Source organism: Dendrobates tinctorius, unplaced genomic scaffold, assembly GCF_039654945.1.
Source record: "Dendrobates tinctorius isolate UK_male_01 unplaced genomic scaffold, ASM3965494v1 ptg000011l, whole genome shotgun sequence".
Lineage (NCBI taxonomy): Eukaryota > Metazoa > Chordata > Amphibia > Anura > Dendrobatidae > Dendrobates > Dendrobates tinctorius.
Genome location: NW_027361679.1, coordinates 86,606 through 99,561, shown reverse-complemented (window position 1 = coordinate 99,561; position 12,956 = coordinate 86,606). Strand labels below are relative to the sequence as shown.

At 43.7% G+C, this 12,956-nt stretch overlaps 1 protein-coding gene across 1 annotated transcript in view; it reads right to left on the bottom strand.

Annotated features, from left to right (window-relative positions):
* Positions 1 to 1,507: 1,507 nt before the first annotated feature.
* Positions 1,508 to 12,956, bottom strand: part of MANBA (mannosidase beta) — a 93,577-nt gene continuing 82,128 nt past the window's right edge. The window contains exons 12-15 of the mRNA XM_073589203.1: positions 8,831 to 8,975; positions 7,856 to 7,998; positions 4,572 to 4,829; positions 1,508 to 1,837 (exon numbers count right to left, since the gene is read on the bottom strand). Coding sequence (XP_073445304.1) covers positions 1,607 to 1,837; positions 4,572 to 4,829; positions 7,856 to 7,998; positions 8,831 to 8,975 — 777 coding nt within the window. The 3' untranslated portion in view covers positions 1,508 to 1,606. The remainder of the gene's footprint in view (positions 1,838 to 4,571; positions 4,830 to 7,855; positions 7,999 to 8,830; positions 8,976 to 12,956) is intronic.

Here is a 12,956-nt window from a genome sequence, read left to right as displayed (position 1 = left end):
GCGCCAGCAGGAAGCCGCCGACGAGAAGCGGCCCAGGACGTTCTCGCGCGATCAGCGATAGCCAGCGGGGAGCCGGTCGGAGGTAAGAATCACATGTAGTGATATCGCTAGCAATATCGCTGCTGCGTCACAAAATCGGTGACGCTTTAGCGATATTGCTAGCGATATCGCTATGTGTGAAGCCCCCTTAAGTTAATATTTTTTCACGTAACAGGTTTCATTTAACTAATAGGTGGTGTAAACTTAAACTTGATATTTTAAAAATACACCCGCTTTATCAAACAGTATGAACCACTGATAAATCTGGTACATTTTAAGGCTGTCCGGATTAAAGGTTTGTTAAACTTACAAGAACCAATGTGCAGCATTAAATGGCCGCTGATCGGCAAATATTTAATAGTCTGTTTACAAAGACAGACCGCAGTTAATGCACACCAAACGATCTGTAATACATAGTTCAGTGCACATAGGCTGCCATGGCTTGTTAGTGCGAATCTGGTTTACACAGAACAATGCGCTGCTGAGAACGATCTTTTGTGCAGCACAAAAGATCATTTAAAAGATGACCAAGCGTTTTGCTCATTCTTCAGGTGATCACCAGCCTGTTTACACAGCAAGATTATCTTGAACCAAGAGTATTTAGGGAGACTCAGTCACGATAATCTTGCATTGTAAATGGCCACTAAATTTGCACTGCCTAAGAAATAGGGCCCCGTCACACATAGCGATTCACCAGCGATCTCGACAACGATATGACCTTGTCAGGATCACTGGTGTGTGGCTACATGATCGCTGGTGAGCTGCCAAACAGGCAGCTTCACCAGCGATCAGCATCATCGACACGCAGGTAACAAGCGACGCACGTCGCTTAGTTACCCACTGTGTACCTTAGTTACCAGCGTGCTGGTGCAGGGAGCTGGTAACCAAGGTACACATCTGGATTCTAAGCGGCGCGTGGCACTTAGAAACCCGATGTGTACCTTGGTTACCAGCTCCCTGCACCAGAACACTGGTAACTAAGGTATACATCGGGTTTCTAAGCGCTGCGCGCCGCTTAGAATCCAGATGTTTACCTTAGTTACCAGCGCCAGCTCGCTGGTCTCCCACCTGCAACATGCAGCGATGCGTGCTGGCCAGCGGGAGACCAGCGATCAAAAAAAATGTCCTGGCCATTCTAGGACGATCAGTGATACCCGGCAGGGGGGCCGGTCGCTGGTAAGTGTCACACACAGCGATCTCGCTGGTGAGATCACTGTTGCATCACAAAACTTGTGACTCAGCAGCGATCTCGCTAGCGAGATCGCTGTGTGTGATGGGGGCTTTAGACAGTACTGAAACGTTTCCATCTGCGTCATTAATGTTTACTCACCTATGGGAGAATTCCCAACAGTTGCTCTTGAAAAAGGATGTACTGGCTAATGTTGGAGTTGATAATGAAACTACTCAGCTACAGGTGCACCCCCCCGCCTCCAAAAAAAACTCTTCACGACACATAGCCAAACAATAATGTATTAAAAATAATAATCCAAATCTTTTATTTAGCATTGGAAAATCTGTACATTCTGATAGAGCTGCTGGCACCCGGCTCTGTAACGCTCCGCAGTCATTACTGTTCATAAATATCTTGTATGGTGGATATCTGGAGTGACCTCTTCAGTGCATTAATACTTGTTGGTTCCCAGGCATAAAAATAAACTACTGTCTTCTCCTCTGTCAGAAGAAAGCCGTTTTCACTGAACCGTCCCGCAATGTCCCAGACATCCAGCCAAACAAAAGCAGCTGGACTAGAGCTAATCAGTGTGAACTCGTAGGCAGAGTCAGCCAAGGAAATAGACACCTGGATATAAAAAAATTAAAAAAAATAAAATAACAGAACAACATTTTGCCTAGCTTGGTAAATTATTCTAGAGCCTGACACTGTGTATGCATTAATGCAATCATTATTTCGCTCTTATTATTTTACATTATTATTGACATTGAGAATCATTTATAGCAGACCTGGACCGAGACAGCCATGGGGCTGCAAATCAGAGGTCCGTAGGCCGCACTGTGCCTGCCCGCTGGCTGTCTCCATTGTCTCCCTAGGCGCAGTCAGTAATGATGGAGGAGGGGCCTCCGACCACTTCCTCCACCAATCAGCGTGTGAAACAGCTGACGCGATGACGTCATTTCATCGTGTCAGCTGTGTACCACCGGAGACTCAGCGCACCGAAGGCTGAGAGAAGAGCAGAGCGCCAGGGAGCGGGACCGAGGTGAATATGTGGTGTTCTTTTTTTTCATGTGTATGAACATGGGGATTCTATGGGGGTGACGTGCTGCAACATGGGGAGGCTATGGGGGTGACGTGCTGCACATGGGGAGGCTATGGGGGTGACGTGCTGCACATGGGGAGGCTATGGGGGTGACGTGCTGCACATGGGGAGGCTATGGGGGTGACGTGCTGCACATGGGGAGGCTATGGGGGTGACGTGCTGCACATGGGGAGGCTATGGGGTCGACGTGCTGCGCATGGGGAGGCTATGGGGTCGACGTGCTGCACATGGGGAGGCTATGGGGGCCTCATGCAGTATATGGGAAGGCTTTGTGGGGCTCATGCTGTATATTGAAAGGCTGTGTGGGACTCATGCAGTATATATAGGGAGGCTCTGTAGGGCTCATGCAGTATATAGGGAGGCTGTGTTGGGCTCATGCTGTATATGGGAAGGCTGTGTGGGGCTCATGCTGTATATGGGAAGGCTGTGTGGGGCTCATGCTGTATATGGGAAGGCTGTGTGGGGCTCATGCTGTATATGGGAAGGCTCTGTGAGGCTCATGCAGTGTATAGGGAGGCTGTGTGAGGCTCATGCAGTGTATAGGGAGGCTGTGTGAGGCTCATGCAGTGTATAGGGAGGCTGTGTGAGGCTCATGCAGTGTATAGGGAGGCTGTGTGGGGCTCATGCAGTGTATAGGGAGGCTGTGGGGCTCATGCTGTATATGGGAAGGCTGTGAGGCTCATGCAGTGTATATGGGGAGGCTGTATGGGGCTCATGCAGTATATGGGGAGGCTGTAGGGGCCTCATGCAGTATATATAGGGAGGCTGTGTGGGGTTCATGCAATATATGGGGAGGCTGTGTGGGGCTCATGTTGTACATGGGGAGGCTGTGTGAGGCTTATGTTCTATATGGTGAGGCTCATGCTCTACATAAGGGGCTGTGGGGGGTTTATATGATATACAGAAGGGGCTTTACTTGGGTTCAAAGATATGTAGGGGGTGTCAGCATAATTAATTCTGCTCATTAAGTGATACAGTTAATATTAATTAATATAGAGTAGAATTAATTTCAAGCTATTGGTTCGGCCCTCCACAACAGTCATGGTCTCTCATGTGGCCCCTCGGGAAAATTAATTGCCCACCCATGATTTATACCATCCTAGTGGGATTCAGATCAGTCTGAAATACTGTAACAAAAAGGGACATACAGCTAAATCATTTATGAAAATGTTTCAAGAGAAATGTGACTCAAGGTGTAAAATGTGGATGCTTAGTATTTTTTCCGTTTAGGCTTTGCGCACACAATATAGTTTTTTATGCAATGGTTTTTAATTTTTGCACTAAAAACATTGTTTTTAGTATTAAAATGTAGCTATTCTTCAGGAGCTTATGCTAGAATTATTTTTCTAAATAATTTATTAGCAATTTTGCTTTTACTGACACAAAGGATCAGAGATCTCTTGGGTTTCATCTCCATTCAATGGAATTTCATAAGATGTCACAGCCTGGCTCCCACACTAGAGATGGAAGCCCAGAAGACTACACGGATCATGGCTGCAATAAAAGTTAAAAATTACTAATGAAAGTGATCAAGTAAAAAACAATTCTAGTGCAGTCTCCTGCAAACATTTTTCTGTGTAAATGAATTTACACTTTGTAAAAACTAAAGACTCCACTATTCCTTCAAGAATCTGTTACAAGAGGTTTTAAAATGCTCATAAAAAATATGGCTTTTAGCTATATATATATATATATATATATATATATATATATATATATATATATATACACATACATACACACACACAGTATATATATATTTATTTTTTAGCATGCATTTCTGGCGTTTCTGAAATCCTATACGGAAGGATAAACACAGCAAAATAATCCTTTCTTAAACAAAAAGCCAATGAGTACAACTTTCTAGACTTGCAAAGTGTTTTAGAAAACTATTTTTAAAAGTGTAAGTGCACTTTCAGGCATCTTTTCAGAATAAGCCGTCATGTGTACAGTATGAGGAATAACATTATTTCTTGCCATTGTATCCTGTGTCTTTAGCGCTTATTCCCTCTGCACGCTCCTTTTTGCCTGTTTCCCTGCCGTTTCTCCCCTCTCCATTAGTTCTATAGGCAGCAGATGTAATTTCATCACAGATAGGAGCAGTTTTTGAGAGTCAATGATCAGTGCAAGCGAGGCAAAGTCACTAACTAGTGGGAAAAGTCATTTCTCTAATAAGATACAAAGTTTCTTATCTTCACTTGCACGGTTGATGTATGAAAAAAAAAAATGAACTATAGTTACCATTTAACTAGTACTTACAGTAATATTGGATTTCAGAAGTCCTTGTGCCTCCTTCAGGGAGCTTAAAAAATACCAGTTTTCTGAGCCAAAAATGTGTCCATTGTTTAACAGATGGAAGACGACCACGCTCTTCTGCCTGGTAGTGTTTCCACATCTACTGAGCAGCTCTGCTATGGACTCTTTGTATATCACTCCAGAACTCAATGCATTTAAAACAAAATCATTCGTCACCTTTTCACACACTGGTGCTAGAGAGTCCCAATTGTAAACTTTAATCTGAAAGTATAAAATATAAAATTATGGTATTTAAACTTAATATCAAAATTAAATACTTAAATAGCTATTGTAGACCCTCTCATTATATCACCTTAAGCAGCCTGGCAGGATGAAACCACCCATTCATGTGTTTTAGGGCTCGCTCACACCAACCTACACATCGGACAAGTGCCATCTGATAGCACTTGGACCAACGTTAGGGTGCTTTCACATTGCATTAAGGCACCTGTTCATTAGCCCCATTGGTGCTTGCGTCCAAATTCCCTGCAAAACGGGATTTGTGCCCGGACAGGACCACTGACGTTAATGGTGCAGGCAGAGTGAACGTGCAATCTGACGTGCATAATTTTCAGGAGTGTAAAATAGGCATATAAGCCAGAAAATGATGCATGTCAGAGAGCACGTTCACTCTGCTGGCACCACTATAGTCAATTGCACCGTCTGCACATATGCCCGAATCCCGTTTTGCGGGGGCTTCAGACGCAAGCCCCGATGGCTCCATCAAACACGTGCCTGAATGCAATGTGAAAGCAAAAAAAAATAAAAAATCAAAGACTGCTGAGATTTCATTTTGACATTGGATGACACTCATTCATTCAAGTTTATGGGTGTGTGCAAAACATTTGACTGCACTCGGATAACAGAGTGTAGCTCGATTTATGCTGACGCAGACAATGGAGAAGATGGAGAAATTTAGTTCTCCATGTTATCCTCACAGTGTGTACATCTCCCAGACACATTGTTTAGAGAGCTGTACTGTTTTATTTCACCCTAAATATCCTCCCATTTAAGAAGGGCCCACAAGTTCTCAATAGGGTTTAGGTTAGGTGAGGAAGATGCCATGTCAATAATTCTTTCATCTTTAAGGCTAAGGTCTGTTTCACACTTCCGTTTTTGACCATCAGTCAAAATCCGCCGTTTTTGCAAAAAAACGGATCCGCCATTTTTTTTGGCGGATCCGTTTTTCCCCCCATTGATTTGCATTACCGGCGGATCTTGACGGATGGCCATCCGTTGGATCCGTTTTTTTGCGGATCCATCAATTTTTTTGCGTCCACAGAGATGCCTGGACGGACCATGCAACTTTTTTTTGCTGCAGGATCCGCATTTTTATAGTGCGCATGCCCAGAGGAATCTCTCTCTCCTTCCCGGGCAGCGGTTCCTTTAACATTCTTCATTTATCGGATCAGTCAAAAAAACGGTCCGGTAGCATCCGTTCACATCAGTTAGCAACGGATTCGCTTTCCGCCATTTTGGCGGATTTTAACTGACACAAATAAACTGAAGTGTGAAACAGGCCGAAGTTCACATTAGCGTTTGTGTCCACAGCGTGGTGCTGCAGACTTCTTTCCTTAAAGCTCCGCCTACTTCCGCATGTATCCTGCATACCTATCTTTAACACTGGGTATGCAGGGCTATGCATCGTATGCGGATGCGTCCGCATGCGTCATTTTTACGTGCCCGCCAAACGCAAGAAAATGCAACATGTTGCATTCGGCGGGCACGTCAAAACTCCATACCCAATGTTAAAGATAGGTATGCAGGACGCATGCGGAAGTAGGTGGAGCTTAAGGACTCAAACGCTAATGTGAAACCGGCCTAAGTCCTTGCCCTGCATAAAAACCAATGCTTGAAGGAAGTGTCTTCTTAAAAAAGCCATTACGTTTCAGAGTTTTGAGCCCATCTTCAAGCCAAAAAGGTCCAACTAGCTCACCTTTAACAATTCCAGCCCATAGTACCCCATGGCCACCTTACTGGTGTTAGAGTCAAAGTAGAGGTCTGTGCCCATTACGGATTCAGACACGGGGCCATCCATCCGGTCTGTGTTGAGTCACTGTCATCTCATCAGTCGATAAAACCTTTGAAAAATATGTCTTCAGATATTTCTTGGCCTAATCTTGACATTTCAGCTTATGTGTCTTGTTCAGTGGTAGTCGGGTTCCAGCTTTTCTTACCCTGGCCACGTCTTAGAGCACTGAACACCTTGTACTTCTGGGCACGCCAGGGAGGTTGCAGTTCTGGAATATGACAGCACTGGAGGATAACGGGTTCCTTAATTCTGTCACATATTATTCTTCTCAAATCTTTTGCAGTTAATGTGAGTCTTTTTTCTAAAACTGTTTTTATTTTTTTGTGACCCTGTTGACTATTTGCAACAAAACTTTTGATGGAACTGAGATCACACCCCAATGTCTTACCAATTTCAAGACTGCTGCATACCTCTGTAAGACTTGTAACAATTTTTGACGTTTCAGAGTCAGCTAAATCTAATTTTTGGCCTACTTTGCCTGAGTAAAGCAAGCTGAATAATAATTCTGCACACCTTGATAAAGGATGTTGATATCCTTAGGCCCCACCCTCCCTCATTACACAAATACATATCACATGATCTGCTTCATCAAATAAGCATTCAAGTTTAAGCAGCATAGAGTTGCACAATAAGCATACAATTATGACAGTCAACATACTCATTTACCTATTAACTATGCATGCAGTGTATGGGATGTATAATATAGTATAGGGCACATTTAAAGAGGTTGTCCATCTCTAATGAAATTGTTGGCAAGCCCTGCAGCTTGTAAAATGCCAGCAGTGTATAACATACAAACTAATAGGACTCAGCTTTGCTTACGGATTCCAGCAGTCGTCACTTGACCACAAATATGTGATTGGCATGATTACGGTGATGTGTGGCTAGAATCTCAGCTGCATCTCTTAAAATGTTCTATTGAGATAAGCTCCTGATGTGACAACAGGAAGCAGCGCCGAAACAGTGTGTACATTATGGACCGCTAGTATTTGGCTGCAGGCATGGACAACCACTTTAAATGGTACAGCTTACCCAAATACAAGACTGTAGAAAGTGCATAGTGTTCTCATATCAGCTTGGATCAAAATTAAGAGATCTTAAGACCTTTACATAAAAATCTCAATAAATATGCAATATTCCAATTAAAAATTTGGTATTTTGGGCCCATCTTCATGTAAGTTTACATTCTTGAGTAATATAAATAAAAGAAGCTTACTGCAAGCTTGAAAGAATAATCCTTCAACAGATCAGACACTCCATATATGTTTAAGGTATCTTGGTCCTCAAACGCGCTTGTTGCTACAGGGGCAAAGAAACCTTTGGCATAATAATGCAGCATTTTCCACTTGCCTCCATATTCTATAAAACAAAGAATATTTTATCTTATTTATGTCAGAATTCAACATTTTGTGCTGAATTCTGACACGTACTTTCTGATAATGTGTACTTTAAAGGGAATCTGTCACCACATTTGACCTAGCTATTAATATGGGCATACGGTTATAGACTGCTGAAAAAAAGTCCTACCTATATGCCTCATATCAGATGCCTTGCTGTTGAGAAATCATCTTTTGTCACTATATGTAAATGACCTCTTCCAGACTATGGGGCGTAAGCTGCCTGGAAGATGACTCCACCTCCAGAGCTTATTTTCAATAAAAGGTGGAGTTACCAGTGTGTGACATGTAACCAACACCGAACAGAAGAAATTATCATTATCTCCTTACAAATACATATTGTAACAATATTAAAGCTCTGTCTGCCTGTGAGATGGAAGATGAGAGGAACCTGCAGATGTGTTAGGTATCATACACAGCTCTGCAATGAGATCAGGAGGGCAGAGAGCGGCTATTACATAGCAAAGCATCTAGGCTGACTAGTTCAAGAGGCAGGTTCGTGATTACTTCTCCTTGCCCCACTCCCAATTCATGGTACCTGTGCTTCGGGCAGCAAAAATCAACCCACAGGTCCTCTAAAACTAAAGTGACTTTTTTAGGCTCTTTTTGGGTAAGGAAGACAGATTATCAAAAAAACTCAAAATTTCTAAATGACCCCTCTAGGATTAAAGCACCAAGATTTGGAGCATACAACATCAGACAAGTTCCCTTCAAAACTTAAAAGAGGGTGATTTCTTTATCTAGGTTTTCTTTGCATTGTGTATACTAAGCTGAAATGATGGATTCTCACATACCTATAGAAGACCAAGAGGGTGCTTGCCAGATATCATTTAATTGCCAGTAGAGAGAACCCATTGTAAAACCTTGTCCATTCACAATTTCACTCTTACTACGCCTGTAAAATTCAGTCTGCATCTTGACACACTGAGCCTGCATTACCTAGTGATGAGGAAAACAGGAAACTTTGTTATTATTTGTCAGGGTGAGGAGTAAACCTTATTCCTTTACTTTTATTATAAAATCAGAGATTGAAAAGCTGGAATTGTTAAAAAGACAAAGTGACAGATTGAATGTGCCAGGAATGTTTACAGATGCTCTAGTATCTACCACTAGACTAGATAAGGTGTTATATACATATACCATTAGGTGCAAAAAAATTTGGACAGTGACAAGTTTTGGCATTTTAGCTGTTCACGAAAATATAGTAATATAATCAATATGGGCTTAAAGTTCAGACTCACAGCTTTAATTTGAGTGGGTTCACACCCTAACTGGAGTAAGGGTTTAGGAATTATAGCTCTTCAATATATAGCAGCCTATTTTTAAAAAGGAAACTTGTCCTGTGAACCCACAACAGTCAAAAAAGCTCTCAATGGAAGAGAAATAGACCATCATTAGTCTGAAAGACAGAAAGCCATCAGAAAATATAGCAGACATGTTAGGAGTGGCCAAATCAACAGTTTGGTACACTCTGCAAACAAAAAATAAAAGAAGAGAGCTTGAGAACTCAACAAGGAATGGACGTCCATGGGTGGATGATCGCAGAATCCTATCAGTGCTGAAGAAAAACCCTTCACAACATCCATTAAAGAGAATAACACTCTCCAGGAAGTTGGTGTTTCAGTATCTAAGTCTACCATAACGAGAAGACTTCATGAGAGCAAATACAGTGGTGAACCCTCTAGGCACAAACCATTAATCACGGTAAAAATAAACAGGCCAGATTAGACTTTACAAAAAAAACCATCTAAAAAAGCCTGCCTAGTTCTGGAAAGGCATTCTTTGGATATAAGAAACTAAGAGCAACATGTACCATATTGATAAGAACAAAGCACACCACATCTCTGTAAAACCCGGTGGAGGCAATGATGTGACTGAAGACAGAAGCAGCTGGATGAATTCTGAACTGTACAGAGATATACTTTCTGCTCAAATTCAACCAAATGCAGCAAGGTTGAGTGGATGGCGCTTCACAGTAGAGATGACAATGACAAAAAACAAAACATACTGCAAAACCAACACAGGAGTTTAAGGCAAAGAAGGCGAGCATTCTGCAATGGCCGAGTAAATCAGCAGCTCTCACCCTTATCGAGCATGCATTTCACATGTTAAGACAAAACTTAAAGGGGTTGTCCACTACTCGGACTATGTTCATTTTGACAGGAGGAGACGAATATGATCGGGCACCACGTGTCATTCCACTGCATCACAGCCCCAGTTGCCGGCACGGGAGGCTAGTATAGGTTTGTGTATTTTATCGGGGCCGAACACTTAGTTTAAGAAGGGGTTGTCCTAATAGTGGACAACCCTTTTAATGAAAAAAGACCAAAAAAACAAGCAACAACCGAAGTCAGTTGCATTAAAGCCCTGGCAAAGCAAGGAGGGAGGAAAATAGAATTAGTCTTACTGGGGGACAGGAAACACAAAGAGGTTAAATACCACTCCCCTTCCTATAACCACCAGTGTTTTTTCTGGACACACTAACATGTATAGTTACCAAGAAAGAGTAGGAACATCCATAAAATATCAGGTAGGGAGGGAAATTAGTGCTGTCGTGGAAGGTTCCTCAAAACAGAATTACCGGCAAGACAAATTCTATTTTCTCCAGTCACCTTCCACGAAAGCAACATCGGAGTAATACCAACAACTACCGTATACACTCGTGTATAAGCCGAGATTTTCAGCCCATTTTTTGGGGCAGAAAGTCCCCCCTCTCGGCTTATTCGTGAGTCATATACCGGGGGGTTAGCAGGGGGAGGGGGTGAGAGACCATACTCAACTCCTGGCACATCTCTGCAGCCCCTGCTTCTCCCTCTGCCGTCTGCTTCCTGCATTCAGCGGTCACGTGGTACCGCTCATTAAACTCATGAATATGCGCATATTTATGAGTTTAATGAGCGGTACCACGTGATCAGCTGAATGCAGACGACAGAGGGAGAAGCATGGGGCTGCAGCTGCAGAGAAGACCTTGCGCCAGGAGGGGGTGAGTATGACGGGGGCAGAGTAATATACACCTGTCCCGGTTCCATTGCTGTGCACCTCTGTGTCTCCGGGTCCTCCTGCTGTGAGGGCAGAGGGAGCGATGATGTAGTCAGTGTGCGCCCTCTGCTGTCACTGCAGAGACCCGGGAGACACAGCAGTGGACGGCGATAGAACAGGGGCTGGCAAATATCGCTGGTGCCGGGGGCTCAAGACACCGGCACCTGGCCCCCAGCGACAGAGGTATGTCATCTTATGGGACAGCATTAACCCTTTTGCAGCAGCATATTATGGGGGGTATTTATGGAGCATCTTATGGGGCAGCATTAACCCTTGTGCAGCAGCATATTATGGGGGGTATTTATTGAGCATCTTATGGGGCAGCATTAACCCTTGTGCAGCAGTATATTATGGGGGATATTTATGGAGCATCTTATGGGGCAGCATTAACCCTTGTGCAGCAGCATATTATGGGGGGTATTTATGGAGCATCTTATGGGGCAGCATTAACCCTTGTGCAGCAGCATATTATGGGGGGTATTTATGGAGCATCTTATGGGGCAGCATTAACCCTTGTGCAGCAGCATATTATGGGGGGTATTTATTGAGCATCTTATGGGGCAGCATTAACCCTTGTGCAGCAGTATATTATGGGGGGTATTTATGGAGCATCTTATGGGGCAGCATTAACCCTTGTGCAGCAGCATATTATGGGGGGTATTTATGGAGCATCTTATGGGGCAGCATTAACCCTTGTGCAGCAGCATATTATGGGGGGTATTTATGGAGCATCTTATGGGGCAGCATTAACCCTTGTGCAGCAGCACATTATGGAGGGTATTTATTGAGCATCTTATGGAGCAGCATTAACCCTTGTGCAGCAGCATATTATGGGGGGTATTTATGGAGCATCTTATGGGGCAGCATTAACCCTTGTGCAGCAGCATATGGGGGTATTTATGGAGCATAATCTTGGGCCAGCATTAACCCTTGTGCAGCAGCATATGGGGGTATTTATGGACCATCTGTAATGGTGTGATATGTTATGTGGATATCATTTTTTGTATATTCCTATTTTTAACAATTCCAGTGTAGTTTTCAGTGTTTTTCTTATTACATTGTAAGTCTACAGCCTCACTGTATCTGTCTCTTGATGACCCCCTGTAGTGCATTAATCCCTAAGGCCCTTTGTTCTCCTCTGAGAGGCCTGGAAACCGCCCCAACTGGTTTGACTACCCCTGGACAAGGAAGGGGGTGGGGGGAAGAACAGCAGCTGGACAAGTCAGTTCCAGTGTGGACAGGATCGTGTAAAGACTGCATTTCAGAGAAGGACCCATTTTATCCTCTGGTGCTAGAGTTTTGGCATCTCGTTTCCCTGGACATTTTATCCTGATACTGGACTGCATTCTTATTCTGGACTATCTTATCCTTTGTGTGGTGGACTGAATATGGACCTTTTCGTATTTTTGCCTGAATAAAGGTCTTGGAATTGTTCACTGTTCGCTTGCTCTGTTGATTGTGTGATACCAGAGAAGGATCCTGTGACAACTGGTGGCAGCAGTGGGATCAACAGAGCGTCACCCAATGGAGAACCACACACAGAGTGAGTACAGAAATTGGACTGTATGCAGTTTACAGGAGAGAGCCAGAGACCTGGGCCTGAACTATCAGGGACTGACTAAAGAGGCCTTAATCGATCTACTGGTGGGCGATAGCCCGGCCACCTCCTCCCAGATGTCTGAAGGACGAGCACTGGAGACAGGGATCCCCATCCAGAAAAGCCAGTGGTTGGTGTGGTATGAAGAACAGATGGCGGTTCTGGGCCCCGGCGTCTCTCAGGAGTACAAGGAGGAGGCTGCCCGCCGGGCACAGCGGAGACAGGAAGCAATGGAGCTTGAAAAAGGGAGTAACGCAATGTGGAGTGTAACCCCCAACAATCCG